Raw genomic sequence first — 25,532 nt, 5'->3', positions numbered from 1 at the left:
AAGTGTGGCAACACAGTTTTCTTTATTCAGAGTAAGATGTGTCAACATCCAGCATGACAAAAATTGTACAAAGTTCACAATTTAAAAATGAATTATCACAGCAACTTGTGATTTCACACATTTATAGCAAAATTAAAATGTCAACAAATTCATGCCGTGTAGTACAAAAATAAATTAAACTTCAGTTCCACAGAGAGCACACGTTTATACAAAATCCTGTCATAATAAATGGTTACTTAAATTAACTTAGAAATGAATAAGTTATAATAAATAAACTCTGATGAATTCACAATAATTCATATGAAAATGCAGCATTCTAATATGTGACACCTTTGTGTTCGCTATGTAAATAGTCACAGACAACTTCTGATTTGATATTCTGTACCACCAGTAGATGAGCAGCAGATTTGTGCTTAAAATCCCTTTCCTTTGTAATGATAACAATAATGAGTTCAAAAACTGATACTAGCTATTACTCTACTGAAAGCGTTACTATATTGGCAAGAAGCTGCAGACACAATGCGGTGGAAGAAGGCTTATGCAGTTATGTAGAATGAAACCCTAAAAGGGGGTGCAAAGTACAATATATGAGATGAGGTGAGCACCTTGCGTTAGCTTTGAAAAGGCAATTCTGAACATGGCAGCTACAACTAATAGCACAACAGAAGGTGGGGGCCACACAGGCATGACGCTGCAAAGCTCCACAATAATTACAGATTCGTTTCCCAGCTAGTTATTAAGTCCATTGGGAAAACCGGCAAGTTTTTTGTACAGTGATTTCAATATAAAGTGCAGCTGGGATTATTTTCGTCTACTCCGTATAATATACCAAAACGAAATAACAGAGTTGTTGTTTTTTATTTTTTTAATCCCTGTAGTTTCCATCAGTGATAATGTAATCTAAACCATAGTGGCCCCTAGCAATTATTTGTTTAAATTCTGTGTCACATAGCAAGCAACACTGGGAATTGCACACCTCCGTATATTAAGATATATATACATATAGGATAAGTGCAAATAGTCTACTGGCACATTTGTGGGGACAGTGACCCTGTAAGTCCCGCGCTGATATATTTTTTCTACTTTACAAAAAACCATCTCCTTATTTTTAAGCTCACAAGTACAGCTCTAGTTTCTGTAAAATCATCAAAACATGGAAACCAAGGTGTTCCTGTGCAAAGTTGTACATAAATAAAGTAAACTTATATAAGCATCTTTAGCTTTTAAACAGAATGTCCATGTTTATTTTTTTAGTTTTGTATTAAAAGATTGATATAAAAATTAATATTTTACATATAGTAAAAAGATTCATTTTCCACTATGCTATAAATAAGAAATTGCATATTCCCAAACTGTTTATGTAGATTGCATCCCATATCTATCAAATAAGTGATTCTTTATAATATATTGCATTAAACATTAACTGACTCAAACTAGTAAAGTTTTGACTAAAAGAACTAATGCTAAGAGAGATGTTGTCTAATGGTTCTATTGCTGTTGAACATCAGTCTGTCTGATTTAAATGACATCTCGGGATCTAACAACACAGAACATTAGGTTATTAAAGTCATAACATCGTGCTTTGTAAATATTGGGATTTCCACCATTAAGTTTCCGTGTCATGATGTTTACAATAAAACTGAAACTTTCGTTTATCCTTTTCATTTCCAATTCAAACCTCATTTTAAATGCCACCACCGACCATTTAAAACAAAAGTCAAATATTTTCAAGCATTGTTAAAAAATAAAGCATTTTACAACCACTTCTTGCTATTAAACAGTCGGCACACAAAACATCTTAAAATTCCATAAAATGGATAACAATTAAAAAGTGGTTGCTCATTGCATTTTTCTCATTCTAAGCTTACTGACCAGTCCAGTAATTAATACTAAAATGCTTCTTCACTTAACCATTAAAAAGAACTTGGATCCTATTTTTGTTCTGCTTACTGTTCAGAAATATACACTAAAAATGTGCATACATTAGCAGCTATAAACATTACATGGCATATCACACTATGTCAGCTCATATGAAAACGTACAAAATGTGAATGTTTTCAAAAACTATTCTGCGGTAACTATTTTTAAAGCAAGACAAAAACAAATCATTATGAAGTCTTGTAAGCATAACACTTTTTGTAACAGAAATAAATATTTAACACTGTCCGATAAATTACAGCAGCAAAACACGAGGCATCCCTTTTTTCAGCAAGTCTTCTTCCACGAACAAGTCTTCAGACCTGAATCCCTTGTACTGCTTGCTTTATGTTTTCCAGCAGGGTCTTGTTTTCAGGACTCTGATAGTGGTCTTGGTTTGTGTACATGTCTGTCAAAGTGGCCACGTAAGCATCAAAATTCTGTTCATTTATTGGCTCCTGAAAGAAAAGAACATTGAAACAACATGTGTATTAGTAAATGCAGACAGACTTGATTTAGGCACATCAAAACGTGAGTCTTAGTCACAAAGCTTTACCTCATAAGTTATTTAAAGACACAGCTCATGAGTAGGGCTAGAAGTTAACTTTTTAAGGCAGTAGTGAGGATTTGCTACCTGCCTGGAAAGAAGGTAGGAAAATGGTCTTATTCGGTAGCGGTTTATTTGAGTAATAATTATATTTAAAAATAATTAAAAAAATAAACACATACCTACTGTTTTATATAGACTGAATATCCCATAGTTTACATAGTAGGCCTGTATATCAACTAAGTAATGGAACTAATGCAATTCCTTGTCAAAATGTATTTTGTTTTATCCTTAAGTTCTATAAGAATGCAACCATATCTGTCATCTAAGCATTTGATATGCCATCAGGACGGTTAACCAGGTTATGTTTCATCAGTGCAAATTAAGTGGTACGAAATGATCCTCTTATCTGTCTTCAATTGTTGACTGAGATTTCGATAACTAACAAATCATACACACCTATAAAGCGATTTAAAAAAAAGGAACGTGTGCCACATTATCGTTGAATCCTACATTGTATGACATTATAAATTATAACGTTACAACCTCAACCAAGCTGTTTTGAAAATGAAAGCTAATTCCAGCACGGTACTGCTACGTTTTAAAAGTTTCATGCAACATGTTATACTAACTGGTTTGTTCATGAATATGTACGCTCCCACCCTGCCTTTTCACTGCATTTTTAAATGCTGTACAATTCTGAAGAAATTAACTAAGAAGTAATAACAGAATAAGGGATATCAACCAAGATTAAAAAACAAAACAAAACAAAAAAACCCGCTGGGTTCATTTTATTAAACAGTGACATTAGTTAGCTATTTGTGTAAGTTATAGTTTGACAGTGCAATATAGAGTTATAAAGTATAAAGTTTACTTCATACAATTGTATTGTTTTTGTGTTGTTTTACATATGCCTTATGCCTCCACCATGTGGCCAATGCAGGCTGCCAAGCCTCGTCCTCGCCTGAGTCTACACCACCGAAGATGTTTTAAAAAAAAAAAATGTTATGATTATTTTATTGCGAATGATGACAAGTAGTGGGTAATTATTTACCGTATGTTGCACTTAGTTACACGGCATATATGCGTATGTTGTATCACTCTTGTTTTATATTATTATTATTATGATTATTATTATTATTTGTTAAACTCTAATAGTGTTATTACTATTGGTGATAACAAATAGTAGTACATTCTTTAAGGATCCACGTGCTTTGAGTGTGTGCCTTGAATACTCCACGCATCAGTGGCGCAATGTTGTTCTGTCCTTTTTACTTATTCCGAAAAATCCACTTTTACAATATAGTGGGCATGTTTCTGTTATAATGGCTAAACCCATATGTAATTTGCCTTATTTTCAATGCTGAGGCTTTCTATAGACTTTTTTGCTGTTGTGTGGAGAAGTTGAGAACTTAATATTTACATCTAAATATTGAACTCGGTGTGTAATGGCTTAATAGCACAGATTTACAATACAGTCTCCTCTCTGCATTCCCCATCACTATCTAATATAAAAACATTATGGGAACAGGACCTCAATTTAGAACTTTCTGATGAACTTTTAATGGGATTGCTGTAGTTTAAAGTTTTACATTGCATTCATTTATGCAAAGTCAAATTGGTGAAAATATATCCTGAACTAGACCCAACGTGCAATAGATGTAAGCAAGCTCCTGCAAATCTTTTTCACATGTACTGGTCATGTCCTGATTTGGATTAATTCTGAACATTTTCCCAGCTTAGTCAAGTGCCCATCGAACCTAACCCACATACAGCCCTCTTTGGTGTGATCCCAGAGGATGTTAATGTATCACAACCTCTGACAGATGCTCTGGCCTTTGCCTCCCTATTGGCAAGATGATGTGTCCTATTTAATTGGAAGATGGCTGCTCCACCACCCCACATGCAATGGATAAAAGAGGTCATGGATTTCCTGAAACTGGAGAAAATAAAATATACCATGCGTGGATCTACTCAAAAGATTTATAAAGTATGGCAGCCCATCATTTTTTACTTTGACACACTCTCCCTCGACTCTTTACTTCTCACCTTTCCACTTTCCTTTGTTTAGTCTTACTATTGTTGAGCTTATGTATGCTGTATGTTTCTTGTTACTATGAAAATAATAAAGTATTTAAAAAAAGGGGAAATACACAAGGTAATAATAATCTATTATATAAAGAAAACAGATAGATAAATGAATGCACCTCAAGATCGTCTGTTATTCTTACTGATAAAACAAGGAAGCCGTTACTTGGATCACGGTAATGTTGTAGCTATTTGCGCCTCTCGCATATCTACATGGGGCGGTACAAACCTCAGTCATCTACAGATCAGGAAGCTCTATTAGCAATGGATTCCCGCTTTATGAAAGATAATGTACGTGTTTAAAAAACTAATACCTGTAATTATGTGCGTGTTCACTCAGGATCGGTCATATAAACTGCAGCGTAAGGTATCTGAAAAATAACTACTGGATAAAAAAACTTAACTTCGATCCTTGCTCATGAGGTAAAACTTTGTGAATAGGACTCACTGTAGACTATATATTATGTGGAGCTAATCGCTTAGGGTACAATATTTCACATTTCTAAAATGTCCTGATGATAACTAACCTTTTCCCTCTCAATGTCTTCTTTTCACATTGCCAAACAGGAAGCACATGACCAATTTAGTAAAGTGATCGAAGACTATTTAAGGTTGACTTCTGACATATACATGCAAATGCAGCCCACCTATACACAGCTATGGTCAAAAATTTTGCATGACCTAGAATTTTAGGATTGAGACATCATTTCGATCTTTTATTTAATGAAATTTAATGAAATTTATAATTAAAGTTCAGGAGGAGGGTCAGACACCAATCTCTGCATCACCAAACTGAATCATTCAATTTACACATTAGCTAATTAAATTGTTAGCACTATAAATACCCTCTTCACTTATCTCTCAGTTGCGTTTTGATTTCATTGTAACCCACCACCTCCCCATCTCCACCTTTCTTAATAACAGTTTTTATGTTTTATCAATGGGGGTCTCAGCCTCGTCCAGTCGGCCAGGCAGCGAACCCTCAAACCAAGTTAGGTTTGATGCCAAATGAATGTGTATATACAGCATACTTTTCTGTTAAATCGCATACTCCGCATTCTCTACAATAAATATTTGTACTAAAACATTTTGTGATTGGTGTTTGTCCCGAACTACTGAAACATAATGTAACCAAAGAAACTCCAAAATGATATTGCAAGCCCTAATAGTAGTACAGTGTTTCATGTTAGATTTCGAAATGTCAAATTCTTCAAGTTTTGTCAGTTTGTCGTTAAGTATATGGAAAACTACAAAGTGGTATGCAATTCAATATGTTAACGTAACATTATTCAGTGGGTTTCATTCAACTTTATGAAGCAAAATATGTTAATTCTATAGGGTAATGCAAAACGTTTTGGCCAGAGCTGTAGTTTAAGGTTACACATTAAGAAGGAATGTAATGGAACCTACAGTGTAAGTAGGAATGATTGAACCTGTTTGTTTGAATTTAATGTTCATGAAAAGAACTAATTGGATCCACAGCTGACAGTCATTTCAACTAGAAATGCATTTTCATAGTGTATGATATGAAGAGGCACATTATAGGACATACAATTAAGGATAGACAAACAAGGCTCTAAGCCAAACAAAGGCTGTTTGTTGAAATAATGCTGATTTTTAGCCCCTAAAGAAAAATTGTGTTGTCTGCTTTTAAGATCTTTAGGCATCAAAGTGTGGCTGCATGGTACATGATCTAAAGGGGTAGGTGTACTAAGATGGGCCAGTCACAGCGCAAACATACATTTTTGTTGTGACACTTAGCAAAGTATACATTTTGTTGTATGAACTAAGAGAAACTATGTTAATGAAAAGAGCCGCAATATACTGATTTAAATATTATTTTAAATTAAACTAACTGATTTTAGCGTTATTATTATTATTATTATTATTATTATTATTATTATTATTATTATTATTATTATTGTTATTATTATTAACTTGGCAGCCTAGACAGTTAACACAAAATAGATCATAGTGCCGCATTGACAAGTTATGATGCTTACAGGAGGACAGTCAATTCTCGTTAATATAAATTTCAAGGGACCAGCAACAAATTTTGCATTATACCACTAATTCGTATTATCATTAGTAGCCAAATGTATAGTGTCCGTTTGTATTTAAGTTAGTCAGTGGTGCAGTGCTAACTTGCTAAATTGTGCACAATTACAAAGCACCTGTACATTAAAAGAATAGGTGTGTTTCCTATTCCTATACAGATGCTCACAATGAGCTGGAGGGGTTAGCAGCACATGTGTGCAGTCTATTGCTCCCAACATGTTGGGAAAACCAGAAAAGTCATAGAAATTTGTTTTCAGGCTTTTAAGTACACCCTGCTTTTAGGGAAAAAATAGCTATTTGGCTGTTCACCTCAAAAATACATTGAGCACAACTGGCAACACACGAGAAAAAGCAGACTGGGAAATGCCAGCAACAGTTGCAACTGTTTAAAACATGCTTTCAAAAATTATGCAATTGTAAGTGTCGCAATTGCCTTGCAGCTTTCGTACATCTCATCATAATATTTAAGAACCCTCATGCGCACTATTTCTGCCCCTTTTTTGTGAATTTATGCAGGAATGCCCATAATTACATATTCATCTACGCTTGAACCGGAAACAGAAACTGCTGCTACAAAGCATTCCCTAAAAAGTCACAAATAGCATTGCGCTTGTGTAGTACATTTAACCCTAGACTTCTGACTCATTTGCATGTGGTTTGCGACTATTGCAACAGCCGCAACACTTTAGTAAACCTACCCCAAAGCGTGGCTGCACAGTACATGGTTTTGACTGTCTATAATCAACACACTACTAAGGGACTGGGTACAAAAGCACTAGTAGTCCAGTCTAATTAATGCTTATTGTTCAAACGCCTCTAATAGTGACTCTAGACTAGGTGGACAGTACCAAGAATTAAGGAGTCATTTCGTGGAACATTATTGGTACATTCATAACCACAGTAAGCGAAGCCCTCAGTGCAAGTACTTGGTAAGTCTCACTTTAAAAAGCATGTTTGTAGATCCAATAGGCGGTCATTTTATTTGGAGTTGTTGTCCTAACTAGGTACCATAGATAATGGTCTCATCTTGTCACGTGGAACATACGTTCTATATGCCCACTGTTAAAGCCAGCCACTTAGCAGGAGATGACAAGTTCTTGCACTGATGACTTTAATTATTATTTCACAGTTTAAATAGGAAGGAACATCTGCAGACAACCCAATAGATATTTAAAAAAAGTGCAAAATAGAAGAAAGATTTATACAAAAAAAAAGAAGAAATGAAAGTGTAAAACAAAAAATGATAATCAGACTATGAAAATTATTCTCTTACTCTCTGATGCAACTGTAAACAGCTGTTATTTCTAAGGGGAGCCTCTTTTTGTTGCAGCGGTTTCTAAGGGGAAAGGTGTAAACAACATTCTATTAGCCTTGTAATACCATTGGTGCCAATTTCACAGGGGCTGCTGGGCTTGCTTTTAACACTAGGGGGCAGTGTTGTATGCAGTTTTAGAAAAAAAAAACAACATTTAAACAAAACTGTAAAAACAAACTAATAAATAAACACAGAAAGAAACAAATTCAGAAATAAGCAAATGAAAAACATCGATTTCTACACTGGTCTATTACCAATGGGGTCCTGGGATTAAATCCAGCTCACCACGCAACAGATATGCATTCAGGTGGCCTCAGGACCTATTGGTAAGTGAGGTGCATTCGTTTGGGTTTGTTCTTTTTACATGGAACATATCTTTCATATCTAGATCAACATTTTTGCATTTTTGTACCAGCATATTAAAAATCCTGTTCACAGTGGCTCTACAAGGAGTAATGTGGTGTTTTAAGGTTTGGGGGGTTATAAGGGAAAATCAAAATGGATGCTTATGGATGCTTTTTTCATGCCTCAGAGTAAAAGCTGATATATTCAAGTCTTGAAGTTATATATATTCACTTGCAATTATAAAACATAACATAACATTGCATGTGCTATGAAAATCCCTGTTGATTCAAATACAGTTAAAAGTATTGTATCTGTTTAACATGTTTTTTTTTCTTTAATTCACCGTGGTATGGGCACCACAGGTTCCTGTTACAAACGTATTGTAAAATCAAACACTGGTCTGACTTATTATCAATATTTGCTCTAATCATTCTATTATTAAATAATAGTATAAAACTACCTACCCCCATCCTTTTCATTAAGATCCAAGTAGTTTGGACAACATTATACTCCCCTATCAAACAATCTATAATATTTAAATCAGAAGTTTTTTCAGGTATCAGTCCTGACATTATTAAGGTAGTTTAGCATGCAATAGCGTTGGGACTATCTCTTATTCAATAGCCATGTGGTATGTTCTGTTACGTTCCATAACGCACTCAGTTTGCTTTCTCTGTGGCCCTTACCATATGTGGGAGCTGGATATTAGCTAAACTGTTAATCAGTGACTGGCTGAGGTTGGCCAGCTCATGCAGGAGAGACTCATTTTGCTGTTCAATCACCTTGTTTTCTTCCTCTATTGACTTCAGATTAGTCTCCATTGTCGTAATCTAAAGAAGTGTAAACATAAGTATATTATCTTCTCAGCCAGAAGGTATCAAACAGTGCTCACGTTTTGCAGATTTTCAGCTTTCCTGCTTCTGCAGCAACAGTTTAAACACACTAGGGGTATCAGTCCATTTCAGAAAGAAGTACCACATGTAGTAAACCCTCGTATCCACTGTGATAGTGACAAGTCAAGTATAAACCATCTTCTCCAAGTGCACAAGCACAACTAAACGTATCCAGCAAAACTGAGAAGAATTCATCATTTCCAAGCATATGTTGTGACAGATACAGGCTATATTCTGTGACTGCCAAAGTAGATTTAAATGTGCCCGATTTAAAGTTTTTACGTTTTCAGAAAAATAACCATTATATGGTTTTCTTACATAATTAACTTGTATAAAATCCTGCATTAAATTATAATTCTTGAAACTTTGTAAAACATAAAAGTTTGTTAGGCACTATTAATGTAACTGACTGCTTTATTGAGAAACTATTTCAGGTTGCCTCCATTGCATATCATGCCATACCATAAATTCTGTTTTAGGTTTGTTTGTTATTGTAACTGTTTCCACAGCTCCTCCAGTCATTCTATTGTTGAAGTTTATGCTTAGTGATATTTTAAACTTGTCATATGTCTGATTTGAGTCAAACACACTTCTCCATGTTTCAAGAATGGTAGCAGGGGAAGGCTGTTAAGCACTAATAGTCACATATTAGAACCACGCACGTTATTGAGTCACTGAGAAAAGAGGGTGTGAACCAAATCAGAGACTACGCAATGATTGTGAGAGGAGTACAAATGGTACCATGAAGAAATGAAAGGTAGGAAAATGGTTCTAGCAGACACATTTTTTATACAGCACAATCTGGATTACTTTACTGTATTATTTTATATACTCAATACTAGCTTCAATGTTGACTTTAAAATAAAATAAAACAGCAGTTGCAGTTCTATCTTTTATTCATAAATGCACTTGATTTTTTAAAAACAGAACTATTTCTGGATGCAGGATTCTTACCTGGGTTCTGAGTCTAATCATATCCGCTTCCACTTGGGAATTAGAGTCATTTAGTTCTTTGATTTCTTCATCCAGCTGTTTCATTTCTTCGTCATTTTCTATTCCTACAAGATCACAAACATTTAATTGAAATTGAAAAAAAACACTGTTCAGCACACTTTAATAGAATAGTTGCACAGTACCAATATGAATTTAGAGCATCACATGAAATTTTTTTTTTTGACCAGTACATTGTTAGATTTTTAGAATGACAGTACAGTGGCTCAGTGTCTTACAGTCCAATGCCTTAATGCTGTCACCTTCTGCATTTTACAGCTGTAAATATTATCCAAGGCAGCAGTTATTATTGTAGGTCTGATTTAAATCAAATTATTTCACAGAGCAATATAGATGTTAAAGTAACAGGCTTAGGTTTCTTTCACACCAAAAAAATCAATGTTTAATCTGTATATAATGCATTATGAGCCCAGAGGTAAAAGTGATCTGTCGAAATGGGACTGGTTCTCAAGATAAAGCTCAACATATGCATGTGACAGATGGGTGGGGGAGAGGGGGATAGTGAATTGCACATTAAGACAGGAGTAGAACGCAGTGCTGATGTCAATGGGTCAACCTTGGAATCAAGCTTATGGGTCAATTTCAATTAACATTTTAGCTAGAAGGAAAAATAACTGGAAAGTGAATTCAATAAACAGAGCAGTGAGCAGTCCCTGTCCCTAACTTGGGGGAACGCCCCAGCCAAAGCAGTGCTTTCTGTGAAATCCCTAACCTGGATCGGCAATTTTGCAAAGCCAGAATGTGGTTAAGTGGAGGAGTGACAGTGGAAACATCAAAGCAATACCTGCTTGTACCGGCCCTCTTCAAACCAGTGTGATTGGCAGAGGAGACTCTTACAGTTTCACCTCATCACTAAGGCCATTGGCCTACTGTCATTCACAGACAAGCTAGGATCCCCAACTGATAGGCACAGCTTGGTTTCAGCTGACTGAAAAATGACTGTTTTAAAGAAACAAAAAAATAATCAAACGGAATAAAGCAAAGAATATAAATTCATTTCCATGTTTTTATTTGTTCAAAACTCGGAGAGAAGAGGTTGGGAAATACAATCCCTGTAGTTTCAGTGCTTAAGGGAATGCTAATCAAGGTTTCAAATTAATTAATTTCAAAATTAATTTTCTTTGTTCTTATTAACACTAGCTCCTGCATATTAGGAGGCTGTGTGGTCCAGTGGTTAAAGAAAAGGGCTTGTAACCAAGAGGTCCCCAGTTCAAATCCCACCTCAGCCACTGACTCATTGTGTGACCCTGAGCAAGTCACTTAACCTCCTTGTGCTCCGTCTTTCGGGTGAGACGTAATTGTAAGTGACTCTGCAGCTGATGCATATTTCACACACCCTAGTCTCTGTAAGTCGCCTTGGATAAAGGCGTCTGCTAAATAAACTAATAATAATAATAATATTATCACTGTTTTCTCCGGTTGGAGACCTCTTGATTCTTTGCTTGAATTGTTATATTATAATTTGGAATATTCAGAAAAGACCACACTGTCCCTGCTGTTTCCTGGTACCTAATCACTTCATCTTGTGTAGCTCAAACTCACTCCAATGCTACAGAACTACAGCAACAACACCAGTCTGCAGCAATGTATCTACAGATCATTCTTGTATGTGAAGGGCTCATGATGCATTTGATTAGAATACTCAAAATGTTATTCAGTGCTGATGTTTTTTAAGTCACTGATTGCCAAGCAATCATTTGTGTTGATGTACAGACCCTGCATGTCAAACAATTAAAAATGCAGATTTTTCATTCAGACGTAGCGAGTTTAAATAAAAGCCTGAGATGATTACCATTGCTTGCCCGTTGTTTTATTGTTAGCATTTCCTCTCCAGACAGCCTTGCTTTCTTCATTGCTGATGTAGCTCTGGGACATCCTGACAGACTGGGTAATAAAATAAACATGATTGTGATGCAGTCCTGTTTGCGTTTCAGCTGTACACATCCATACACATGCATTTACAATTCAGAATTGCAAACAATTATAATTTCATCAAAACAAAGTATTATATCATTACATCAATTTCATATTTAAATATAATAAAAACATAAATGTGGTCCATGCATGTGAAAAATATATATTGGTGCTACCTGCAATCCAGCATGCAAGATGCAATATTCTTGTTTGAAATGCTATGCATAAACACAATACATTGTCCCCAAACACAATGCTGGAAGATTATACATTGCATGTCAATGGCATCCACTTTAAAAAAAAATCAATTCCATCTGTTGATCTTAAATTGTAAGGGTTATGCTGCACCAACAAAGTAAGGTCATTTTGGAGCTTTCTTGAGTACTTTTGAAAATAAACATTAACTAATGTTATTGTTGTCTTTCATTCAGTGAGAGTATATTATACTAGCAGGAATCAACTTAATTGCAGGTAGAACTGGTTCATTTATTTGAAATTTCTTACTAAATGTATACCATTTTAGTCTTTCAGAACAGGTTCCAGCTGTCCGTATATTGGATGAATACGGACAGTTGGAGCCTTGTCACATATTCAAAATCACTGTGCTGCCTCACAGAATTTAAAGTACCGGTAGCCATCTTGTTTACAGTTACAGATGTACAGTAACTATAAAACTGAGTGACCAATTACCATCAAAAAAATCTCCAAAGTAGTAAGTAGACATGCAGATTTGGATGAAGAAAAATTAAATAAACTGGAAGATAGTAAAACAGAAAAAAATACCAAAAAAAATGTACTCAGCTTAACTTAGTGTGTAATTCATATAAATGGGACTACTTATTGGCGTAAGGAAATGTAATAATAAAAAAACAACTCATGTTTTGCCCTCAACATGATTTATGATTTTTTCCCCCAAAATTCACTGTTTAACCTGGATTATAAATGCAATAAGGCCCTTCAGGGTGTCCAAAACTTTGTTTTGTGCCTCACAACGCCCCGAGGCATCTGAATATTCGATGTATACGGACACCCTGTCGAGTCTTCTTGCATACATATACATATATTTGCAGACAAAACTATTTGGTCAATTAAAAAAAATTAGAAAAACCACAAAGAAAAAAGAGATTTCTGAAATTTCTTATTGTTCTTTTGAAAGATATAAATTAGATTCAGCAATTCAGCTTTATAATAAAACAACAAATTATTGCATAACATGCAAAAACTAATTACATACTTTGACAAAAGTATTTGGGCAGTGACATCAGGGCCGGAAAAAACACACACACACAGCTCTGCGAGTGAATGTGAATGTGCTGCTTGCACGTTTATTAACAAAATAAAAAGTTTAAACAGAACAACTAGACAAACAAACAAACAAACAGTGGATGCTTTCAGTTTTTACTTTACTCTCCTTCTCTCTCCCATTCTCCACTCACTGAACACACTGCCACAGGCTACTTTATGATTAGGCTTCCCTGACTAGTGTCCTTCTCGCCCGGATACTCAGTTTTTGAGGAACCACATGTTCTAGACAGATTCACAGTTGTGCCATAATCTCTCCATTTCTTAATAATGGACTTTACTGTGCTCCCGGGGATATTTAATGCCTTGGAAATGTTCTTATACCCTGCCCCTGATTGGTGCTTTTGAAGAACCTTATTCCGGATTTGCTTTGAATGTTCCTTCGTCTTCATGATGTAGTTTTTGTTAGGAAATGTACTAACCAACTGTGGGAAATCATGTGAAACACCTTAATTGCACACAGGTGGACTCCATTCAACTAATTATGTGACTTCTAAAGACAGTTGGTTGAACCAGAGCTTATCTTATGCAATCAATTATTTTCTGTTTTATATTTGTAATTAATTTAGAACAATTTGTAGATTTTATTTTTCACTTTGACATTATGGACTTTTTGTGTTGATCAGTGGCAAAAACTCCTAATTAAATCCATTTTGATTCCATGTTGTAACACAATAAAATGTGGAAAAGTCCAAGGGGGGTGAATACTTTTGAGAGCCACTGTATATATATTGAGGATCAAAAGAAACGTATCACTTATATTTGAGCATCAAAAGAAACTTATCACTTATATTTGAGCATCAAAAGAAACTTATGACTTTTATATTTGGATAAAATTCACTAGATGTGATCAAAAAATGACAAACTCTGTTTTAGATCAGGTGCAGTGACTTTTTATTGTGCTGATTAACAATTGACATCACGAAGATGCTGCAAAATGATCTGTTGATCTTGGGCAGGTGTTGTGATTCTTGGTCTCCCAGTTTGTGGCCTGTCATTGACAGTGTGTGTCTCATTATACCGTCTCGCCAGGTTTGAAATTGCTGGCTGTGAGCACCCAAGACGGCGAGCCACAGTACGCTGCCCTAGTCCAGCCTCCAACATGCTGATTGCACGAAGGCGCTGCTCTCTTGACAGAAGTGGCATATTAAAAAAACATTTAGTCAATGTCCATCATTTATATACCTTATTTTTTTCGAAAATAAATGTGTTATAATAGTGATAAGTTTATTTTGATGCTCGATATATATATATAAACTGATTGTGTCCATGGAGGTCTCACCAGATTGAAAGTACTTGTATGATAGCTTACCTTCGATGTGTTAAAAAGCTCCCGCTAACATGTCCTGACCCATCACAACCAGGTGTTGGACAGGACATGCCATCCGTCTTTCCTGACTTCCAGGAGAACTGTGCTCCATTCAAGTAGCCGTCTTTCTGTCTTTTGGCTGCTAGAGGGCACCCTGAAGCACTGCGATGTGATGCGTATTTCCCAGTCACATGACCCTGCCCATCACACCCAGGAACTGGACATCTTGGGATTGCAGGGATACAACATGCCTGTTAGTGTTATGTGCTTTCAAACATTACTAAATAACGCATGGGTTAAAGCTGCTGGGAATTTCATATTTACATGAATTATTTGAGAATCTGAACAATTCGATTTTTTGAACACCCTCTGGTCCCAAATAGTTGACATAACAACAACAATAATCTCCAGTTTAAGTACCAGATCATACGATTATAACCTGCTTTATTATGGGTTGATTTGCTTTTTGATTTGTAAAGAGCTTTAGGAGGACACATCCCAATTGCCTATACACAGTACTAATAAGGGGATGGTTGTTGTAGCTACAGTAAGCTATAGATCCTCCAGTGTCACTATTTCTGCATACCTGATTGGCTCTTGGTCTTCTTTGTCCTCTTTGCTATGTGCAATCTTTATACCACTCTTCTTTGCTCTGGGGCAACCTGAAAGACTTAAGAAATTTACTTAAAATTAATTATTTAAACCATGAATATTTAGCGTTTGAAAGAGAGGATGATGGTGAAGGTGGAGTTGGCAGGTGGCTTTATGGCAGCATTTAACTATTTATAAAAATATTAATAGGCTTTCAAAAATCAAATTGCTGATTTGGCCCTTAATCATAACAAGACTGCAACACCAAATTCAGGGACCCAGTTGAGTTAAAGGAAAGGAATAATTATATCTTGTTTCCAGTAGGACAGGAATAGCAGGTGGCAACACAAATTAATTCATACCTAACTAAGATTTAAATTTCAACACTATACTGTAAATAAAAAGAAAAAAGTGGACAAGTACAATGATCGTCTTATGCAACAGACTGTACATATTTCATCCCTGTAATAAATAGGTATACCAAGTACATATACAGGTATATTGCCTTGGGTTCAAGGCAGTTTATTTGCAAAAACTAAACAAAAGTGTTTAAATCCAAAATGTTATTGGCTGGGTACAGTATATATTTGGTTGCCAGAGCCAATCAGTCAGGAATGCAGGAGGTAAAAACCAGAGAAAAAGCCAAAACAGTCATAACAGGTATGAACTGTGCAGAATGAAAGTCGAATGATTGTGGCCTGCCGTGACAACACAAAATCACATTTGTGGCTAGATGTGGCTAAGCTGGCCGCTTTGGAGAAACTTGGTTTAAATATACAGAAGCATGAGCATAGTATTTACCTTCGGTGTGAAGCATAGTTTCCAGTGATGTGCCCTGAGCCATCACAGCCAGGGGTTGGACACCTGGGATTAAAAATGTAAACACACCAAGTTAGTGTCTGAGGAGCATAAACTCTACAACCTAAATAGTCGTTTAACTTACTGTGTGCATAGTCCACTCATATTTCTCCTGACCTGGTGGAATTATAAAACAAGGCCTTCTTGTATTTCCATGTTTTGTTTTTTACACTCTTAGGCCATGTCCACACTACATAACCGATCTTGAGAACCGTACTTGAAAATGTTGCTATTAATCCAGCTCAAATCGCCCACACGGAAGGACCTTTCATGTTAAGTTAATTTAATGCGTACAAACACTATTAAAATAGTCAGTTTACAGTTCCTAGCAGCGCAATGGACAATGGGACTTAATACGATAGTATCCCACCATGCACTGTATTTTATGTTTACAACCCTGCAAATATGGAACCAATGCCCACAGAAGACATTGAGCTTCTTAACATGAACATTATGGCTTACTTTCTTAAAAACACAAGGCATCAGCTGATTTTGACTTGAACGTGTGCTAAGGAATGCCCGTAGGAAGTTTCAATGTAGGAACTGTTTAAAAGATGTACAGTAAGTATGCCAGCACTATATAACTTGTTGCTAGGTTACATGTATTTCTTTTTTCCACTGAAGAAACAATTGTACTTTATTTACTTATTTTCTTACACTGATGGAAGACCAAAATGTTCCATAGTCTACACCCTCACCACTTTCAGTGAAAAAACGCGCCTCCTGTCCACTGTAATTACCATTAATTACTGCTGTTAGGATTTGAAAAACCTCAGCTTTCCCAAAACCCTTCTTTGCTCTAAGCTAAATAGACTCAGTTTCCCTCAAGGCTAATATATATATATATATATATATATATATATATATATATATATATATATATATATATATATATATATATTAACATAATTCTGTGCTTTTTTGGCTTTTTTGGTTATTGCAGTCTAGTTACAACAGCTCAAACCAGTATATAAACTGTGAGTATTACCGGTAGTTTCACAAAAGTGTATTTTTTTAAAATAGAAGTATTTCTGGTTTTAAATATTAAGAGATTTCAATATATGGCCTTCAAAAGTGGAACCAATCACTAATATAACAAGTACAACGTAACATCAAACTACAATAGTGGGAGAAATGAGCATATTGTATTATGAGGAGAAAAAGACCACATTTGTATTTATTTATCTTGTAACCCATGGGACATTAGAATATTCCAGAAAATATTATTGATATCGAATAATTTGATCCGTTATTATACCCGGTAAAAGCCGACATGTTGAATTTACTCAACATGTAGGCAGACCTGCTAAAAACACCCAATTTGTGGTTACCCAAAAAATCTTGAAGGTAAAACTTAACCAGAAACTGTTGTTTGGAAATTAGTCAGTGTGCATAATCAATTTAATTGTGGTCCACTATTACTATTAGTATTTCACTGTTTACAACAGGTGCTTCTTTAAATGAGTAAAAACTATTTAGGATTCACAGTGTAGAGCTATCTTAAAGCAACACAGCCCTAAATGCTGCTTGAATGTTCTGAATAATGACCTTTGTTGACCTCATATACTCATATACCAACATATCTGAAAGAGACTTACACCAGAATCGGCATATGACAAGTAAAATGACACTAAATATGCAAAAGTTATATCTACAATGTTTAGTTTGTGGAAAAAGAATAGTATCAGAGATATAATTAATGGGAGATACTTAGGGGCTCCCGAGTGGCGCATCCAGTAAAGGCGCTCCACATTGAGTGCAGGATGCACTCTATAGTCTGGACACCGCGAGTTTGAGTCCAGGCTATTCCTTTGCCGACCGAGGACGGGAGCTTCCAGGGAGCGGCGCTCAATTGGCCGAACGCCGCCCGGGGAAAGGGAGGGTTAGGTCAGCCAGGGTGTCCTTGGCTCACCGCGCAACAGTGACCCCTGTAGTCTGGCCGGGCACCTGCGGGCTTGCCTGTAAACTGCCCGAGAGCTGCATTGTCCTCCGACGTTGTAGCTCTTGGGTGGCTGCATGGTGAGTCCGCAGTGTGAAAAAAAAGCGGTCGGCTGACAGCATACGCTTCAAAATAAAATAAAAAATATTCGCAACGACTAAATTTATTAAAAAAAAAAAAAATATGGGAGATACTTAATTAGCTGGTGTCTTCCCTTCATTGTATAATTTTTATACAATGATTGCAGTAGATTTAGTGGTGTTTTCGTTATTCCAATCCCCAATCCTAAGATTATTGTGGGCATTTTGAGAAGCTTTAAAGTTTCTAATTTGGCTCACGGACAGTAATAGGTAAGTTACTACAGTAGTTTCAGTGCGTGTTGTGCATACTGAGAAACCACTCACTCAACCATAATGGAAGTCCAACAAACAGGCTTTGAATAAAGCAGAGGTCACTGATACTGTTTGATGTAATTCGGTGCTATTAGCTCTCTGTCACCAACCTTATATTAAGCAGTGCCTAGTACTGCAAGATATTTAATTTTAAATACAAATATAAGCTAGGTATTAGAATTTGTCAGGTAAAACAAATCCTCTGAATTGGCACAGCGTCACATTCCACAACATTATCAAAATGTGGGACGAATAGCAGTCTGGCCTCCAACCACTGCTTACAGTGACACTGGGTGTACAAGGCGGCCATCACTGGGATTTTAAAATCATTTCTCTGCTGAGAATTGCTATCTATATCTTACTGTTCACAGTTAGTTAGGGCAGCAGTGTGAAGTAGTGGTTAGGGCTCTGGACTCTTGACTGGAGGGTCGTGGGTTCAATCCCTGGTGGGGGACATTGCTGCTGTACCCTTGAGCAAGGTACTTTACCTAGATTGCTCCAGTAAAAACCCAACTGTATAAATGGGTAATTGTATGTAAAAATAATGTGATATCTTGTAACACTTGTAAGTCGCCCTGGATAAGGGCGTCAGCTAAGAAATAATTAATAATAACTGAAAGTAAATGTCAAAAACCAATTCTATAAAGTCTAAGTCTAATCAATAAAGAAGTTACAATTTTGCATTGTTGGATTTCACTTGGTGTGAAAAGCACTAGAACAGCGCACAGGAATCTATAGCTATGGCCAAATGTTTTGCATCACCCGCTAGAATTTACAATTTGTTGTCGAATGAAACCTGCTGAATAATGTTACATTAACATATTGAATTACATACCGCTTTGTAGTTTTCCATATACTTAATGGAAAACTGACAAATTGAAAAATGTGGCATTTCGAAATCTAACATTAAATACTGTACTACTATTATGGCTTCTGGTAGACTTTTTGTAGTTTCTTTGATTATATGATGTTTCTTTAATCATATAATAATTTGATTATATGATTACATATATATATATATATATATATATATATATATATATATATATATATATATGTGTTTGTGTGTGTGTGTGTGTGTTTTTAAATGATGTTCTCAATACTATGATTCTAGGTGGTACAAAACTTTTGACCAGGGCTGTATTTACTGTTACCCTTCGTGTCTGAACCTTGGTTTGGAATAATCGGAATACAAACAATGCAGTCATTTTGAAAGCATGTTTATCAAGTGCAGTTGTTTAGTGTTGCAAATGGTATGATTTTAAAAGCAATTTATTGACATGTTTAAACCACAAATAACAAGTTGTTTTTCAAATATGAAGCCATTAAAAGACTACAAATGCTCCAACCACCTTGAGCACCAAGGATTTGAAGACCAGTATACTTGTCTGTAGATTCACATCCATTGAGCACACTGTTTTTTTTATTTTTTATTGTAGACAGGTTGCAGTTAAATTGTCTTAAAGTAGAAGGGATGCCAATTGTTCCTATGAAATCAATGTTAAGGGTTATCCTGTGTATAGATGTTATCCCGTGCATAGAACGTATGGCTCAACACATTTTTTTAATAGTAGTTCCTTGCTAGAATATCCATTTTTGTGATACATAATAATTTAATAGGTTGTATGTCGGGTATCTGTTATTATAATATAAATCATTTTGCATTGTTTGAACACCCAAACTTCAGAAGAAGACCTCTCTTTTACAGCAAGGTATGTATTATGTTTTTTCAGAATGGAAATTACCAATCCAGCAATACTTAACAATGTTTTTTTCTTATTAGTTTTAGAAGAATTGGATTTGTTTTGTTTTTAGAAACAAAATGTGTTAATAATGATTTAGAGTAAAACAAAACAAAAAAACAAAAAAAAAACCCTTTAGATCTATCCCACTGTCCCACTAGAAAATTACCAAAAAACAAATGACCAAAACTGTTATTTTCCCTAATGACCACAGTAAATATACTTGACTTTTGTACATGTTCTATTGTGGTCTAGACACATAACTCTATTAAACGTGCTATATAATTGATTAGTGACTCAGGATAGGTGGATAGAAATAACACAACAACTGGTCATTGTGTTTTCAAAAGAAAGGCTTAGCATGGTACGCAGTACACAGGAGGCAGTCACTGTAACCAGACAGCATGTTATAAAAGCCACAGGGCATCTGCAAACATTTAAACTGCATTCAATGCAGCAGAAAAATAGAAGCATTTTCTTTTAAGCCTTACTTGAGTTCTTGTGAGTTACTGGCCATCATGCTTCGAATACTCTTATCGGCTAGGGGACAGCCAGCCAGACTGTAAAAAATAAATACATACAAAAATAAAAAAGAGCCAGGACATTTCAATTAGTAAAATAAAAAGCCTTGTGACACCATCAACTGAATCAAGACCACAAAATACACGAAGAACAAAACATGTCAATGTAGAAAACCCGATGGTGCCAGCGCTGTTTAAAAGAATGGGTAATCCTCTGAACAGGTCAGTTACATTTCATTCAGAAGACACTTCCAATTAAACGTCTTCCACTCACACACACTTTGTTTTGTACTGGTTAGCAAATATAACTGATGTCATGCAAATTACTTATATCGGACTTAACCTTTTAAAATTATTTTATGATTGGTAAATAAAAGATGCATCCCATAACATTGCATTTAGGACAGATACTTTCGCAGGAATAGTTCTGCTTGCTTCTGTTTGTACAACATCGCATACTCAAAGGATTAATATGGAGAGTTAACGCTATCATGTGACAGCATTGTTGAGGTAAGCAATAAATTGAATGAAAAATGATCACATCTTCTATGTGAGGCGCAATTACCAGTCACATGACCACTCCCATCACACCCAGGTACATCAAACAAAAAAATTTAAAGAAAACAAAAACAGCCTAAAGAGTATGCATGTTTAAACCAGGATAATATGAGAATGATGAGTTTTACTACAAAGCATCAGAAATAAAAACAAGCCAATGCAGACTAGCTGACAACTTGCAAGAATAATGTGCTGAATACAGTATGTAGCATGCTAGTAGTGCAAAGGACACTGCACTTTTTTTATTGTATTAAGCAAAACAGAGGGAATATAAATATGAAACTGCACCTCCCCAAATGCTTACGTTATCAGATCCTTTTTGCTCTCTTTGCACTGTGGGTATTTTGGCTTGGGACTGGGGATGGTGATCTCTCCAGGATAGTGCCGCTCTTCTAAGGTGTCTTGAAAAGGATCTAAGTCTTCAGGCTAGGGACAAATTAAAGGAGAGATTTTAAAATAATGCAAAGTTACTTTGGTCCAAGAGAATTTGCTAAACTCACTACAATGTAAATAAGTACCATCTTTTCTATATCCTAAAGAGTAGCTACAAATGTAATTTGAATTGTTTTTTTTATTTCTACAGCTAGTTTCACAGACCCTGGTTAACACTTGTCTTGGAATACCTTAACTAAGGTAACATTAGTTAGTCCAGGATTAGTGCTACTTAGGGTCTGTGAAACCAGCCATTGTTGAAGTTCTGTTTCCATGGTTACTTATTGAATATTCTTTCCAGAGTAATATACAGCACATTGTTTCTATGGCTTTGGTAGTGTTGAGTGCACCATATTGTGTGCACTTGATTTTTTATTACAAGTTGGTTAATTCTCCATGTATTATTATTAGATCTAACACGGACCTCTTTGACACATTTTGTTCATTGAACCTTTTACATAAAAACAAATCTGATTTGTCCGTGGAATTCATTATTCATCCAGATTAATGATGGCACATCCCGTTAACACTTTGGCTCTATTTGCACAAGCTTTGCAGTTCCTCAAAGGGTCACAAAGTAGGTCAGTTTCTGAGCAAGGACTGTTAATTCAGGGGCTCCACACACCGTCATCTGTTGATGGATGCATTGTAAATGTTGTTTTACAGTCAATTCTTAATTAAATAATGATCTTATCAGAAACAACAATTGAGAATGATACATCAGATGCAAGGTGTTTGAAAGCAGTCAGCAGCCTAACCCATCAGTACATAACATTTCCACTAGATGGCACTCTGGTAAAAAATAAAAACCTCTGTTTTTTTTTTTTTGTTTGTTTTGTTTTTTGCATCATTGTTCTACAGTATATTTCACATTGTAGTTCTGAAGATTTCAAAGGCTTCTTTTATGTTATGTATGTGAGGCGAGCTAAAAACAAAAACCTCTCAAAAATGTTCTGGCCATTTCTTCAAAGATACATTTGGTAAAGTCATCACATATCTCATGCAACATGATTAAAAGCCTAATGATTAAATCTGCCAATTATTTAAATAATACATAAATAAATAGTTTATTTTAGAATTGATTCAGTAAAGCAAAAATGAAATCCTATGTCATGGTAGGAATATTTAAAATATATTGTAATTGAGTTGCTCTAAATAGTGCATAATACAGATTGATAACAGCCACTTACTAGCCCTTATAAGAGAAGCATTTTAAAAAAAGTGACTTTCTGATTTCTCAATAAAAATTAAAATAGTTATGATAAAGGCAGTGTTTTCATAGCTCAAATACCTCTCTGGGGTCATCCTCATCAACTCTTCTGGGTTTTATTTTGGTGTAGTCAACAGGTAGGTCCCAGCAGTCCGTCTCGTTCATTTGGTAGCACCTGCTACTCATCATGGCCTGACGCTGTGGAGACATCGGCTCCAGAGGTGTCAGAACAGCACAGCTGCCATCGCGGCCTCTCTGCTTGTTCATGCTCAGATCCAGCGTTCCATTTTCATCCACTTCAATATCAGGGTTCTGCCAAAGACAGAACAAACCGTATTATCATCAATTCCCAGCTGCCTGGCAGCATCCTTTCAATGTACTGCTTGTGTTACACACAGCCTCAGCAGCTTAACCCATTACAGGCTCAAAAAAACTGTTACATGTGGGCCCTGAAAAATAAGAACAAGGTCAAAATGCATGGACAGTCGTACTCGTAGGACTGGATGCTGCAGTGGTAAGGTCTGCAAGCCTGGTGCGTTATATTGTGAAGAGATCTGCGTTATATTGCAGCTTAAAAGCTCTCAAATTAAATGTTGGTTATATGTGGCAGCATATCACAAAAATTACAGCACTGCAGCACATCCACCGACACCCAGCAGGCAGTCTTTAAAAAGAGGCCAGTCTTTAGGAGTCTAGTGTAAGGAAGCCGGTAAAGCAGTGCAAGGAATCAAGGATAAGAACAGGGATCATTCAACAGACAATTATGCTTTACCTCACTTCTCCCACAGCTTTGCCTCCTGTATCCTTCAGCCATTTTTACCAAATTAAAAGCTCAGCTCAAAATTATTTCCGTCTCTGGTGAGGGGTGAAATAATTCCTACACCCCATAATATCACAAGGACCATTTAACAGGGGTAGATGTCAGCCTACAATTTATTGATGTATTCTATTAATGTGCAAATTATATATGATTGTATCTGTGGATCCACTCTTATTTATTATTTTGCCACCTTAAAAACACTTTGCCATGATCACTCTACGTAAACAGATTCATCTCACAAGGCTCAAAAGAGATCGGCAAAAAAAGACCTTTTTAGCCAAGGCCCTCCAAAACTGTGACTTCATCCGGCTGTCCCCCGGGGCTGTATTTCTCTTCATTACGATATGGCTCAGTAGATCCATATCAAGTTAACTGTGAAGTGGAATTGTACATGCAGCTGCAGAGACTTGAGTTTGAAAGGTTACAACTGAAAATGGCCTTTCACAGCGACTTATGAAAAAACAACAAATGCAGACTCAAAAACTGCAAGTATTGGATTAATACGTTTTTCACTGCTGAGAATGGAGCACTCTCTGAGACTCTTGTGCGACTGCTGCCTCTGCCCCAAACTGGGCCTTTCCTGAACTGACACTGCTGTATTTCAGAGCTAATCGCGTGTGCGACTTGTGCTGGAATGTTTCGTAATATAGACTCTTACTGCTATGGAATTAGTCTGTGGGCACTTGTGGGAAAGTGGTTAACTGTGTGCAGGTGCAGGAATCCAGCAATGATTAAAGAACAGACAGACAACGATAATCCAGGTGCAATGTTTGTTTTATTTTTAAATCCAATTGTCTGATGACACAAAACACAGTAAATAATAATAGTGATAAGCAATACCGTGGCAGGTATTGCTTTATTTGTAATCCATGGGTTGGTCCCGAAATAATAATAGTCCTGTTCTTAAACACTCACACGAAACACAAAACACAAACACAAGTCCACAGCACGTGCTAATTTGCTCATGGTGTAAATACAGTTTATCGTGACACAGGTGCAGTGATGTCCGGGTTAGTGCTGGCCTCTGGCGACAGCTCCGGCCCGTGGTAGCTGTCTACTAATAATAACAACAGTAACAATTAGAGAGAAACAAACAAAACACTCAAGGTACAATGAACACAAATACGGGTCCTTCCGGGTCTTTCTCAACCATCAACAAAGGAACAGATTATTTCGCTTCGTCCCCTTTTTGTTCTGTCACACATGACCCCTGGTAAACGATTGCAGCTGCTCCACCAGTATGTGGCTGCCACATCATTTCCCTTCCGGGTCAATGAGTTAGTGCACAGAAGCTCCGCCCCCTTTCTAGATGACCGACTTCCTTTTAACCCTGGGAATGAATTGTCAGGCCAACCAGTCCCGTTACTTAGCACCCTCACAGGTCGGGAGGGAGATTTACCACTAAGAATCATTCTGTTTCTGTCACAGCACTGTAGTTAATCTCTGTTGGACCTTGAAATGTGGGGAAGCTATAAAAAAGGCCAACAAGATGCTCGGATATACTGTGAAAAGTGTTGAATTTAAATCAAGGGAAGTAATGTTAAAACTTTACAATGCATTAGTAAGACCTCACTTAGACTATTGTGTTCAGTTCTGGTCACCTCGTTACAAAAAGGATATTGCTGCTCTAGAAAGAGTGCAAAGAAGAGCGACTAGAATTATCCCGGGTTTAAAAGGCATGTTGTATGCAGACAGGCTAAAAGAATTGAACAAAGAAGACTATGTGGTGATCTGATTCAAGCATTCAAAATGCTAAATGATACTGACAAT

At 36.2% G+C, this 25,532-nt stretch overlaps 1 protein-coding gene across 10 annotated transcripts in view; it reads right to left on the bottom strand.

The window, feature by feature from the left end:
* The window catches only part of LOC117411410 (myelin transcription factor 1-like protein), a 104,514-nt gene continuing 78,982 nt past the window's right edge, over nt 1–25,532 (bottom strand). For 6 of the 10 annotated variants that reach the window (XM_059025819.1, XM_034018902.3, XM_034018903.3 and 3 more), the window contains 11 exons: nt 23,024–23,254; nt 21,605–21,726; nt 20,713–20,781; nt 16,092–16,154; nt 15,286–15,369; nt 14,703–14,924; nt 11,967–12,058; nt 10,118–10,221; nt 8,957–9,100; nt 7,884–7,946; nt 1–2,375 (listed from right to left, as the gene is read on the bottom strand). In XM_059025819.1, the coding sequence (XP_058881802.1) occupies nt 2,235–2,375; nt 7,884–7,946; nt 8,957–9,100; nt 10,118–10,221; nt 11,967–12,058; nt 14,703–14,924; nt 15,286–15,369; nt 16,092–16,154; nt 20,713–20,781; nt 21,605–21,726; nt 23,024–23,254 (1,335 nt within the window). In that variant the 3' untranslated portion in view covers nt 1–2,234. The remainder of the gene's footprint in view (nt 2,376–7,883; nt 7,947–8,956; nt 9,101–10,117; nt 10,222–11,966; nt 12,059–14,702; nt 14,925–15,285; nt 15,370–16,091; nt 16,155–20,712; nt 20,782–21,604; nt 21,727–23,023; nt 23,255–25,532) is intronic. The other 4 variants (XM_034018905.3, XM_034018906.3, XM_034018900.3 and 1 more) reach the window with 4 other exon arrangements.

This window comes from Acipenser ruthenus, chromosome 6, assembly GCF_902713425.1.
Source record: "Acipenser ruthenus chromosome 6, fAciRut3.2 maternal haplotype, whole genome shotgun sequence".
Classification (NCBI taxonomy): Eukaryota; Metazoa; Chordata; class Actinopteri; order Acipenseriformes; family Acipenseridae; genus Acipenser; species Acipenser ruthenus.
The sequence above is the reverse complement of the archived record's forward strand: the minus strand, read 5'-3'. Positions and strand labels throughout refer to the sequence as shown.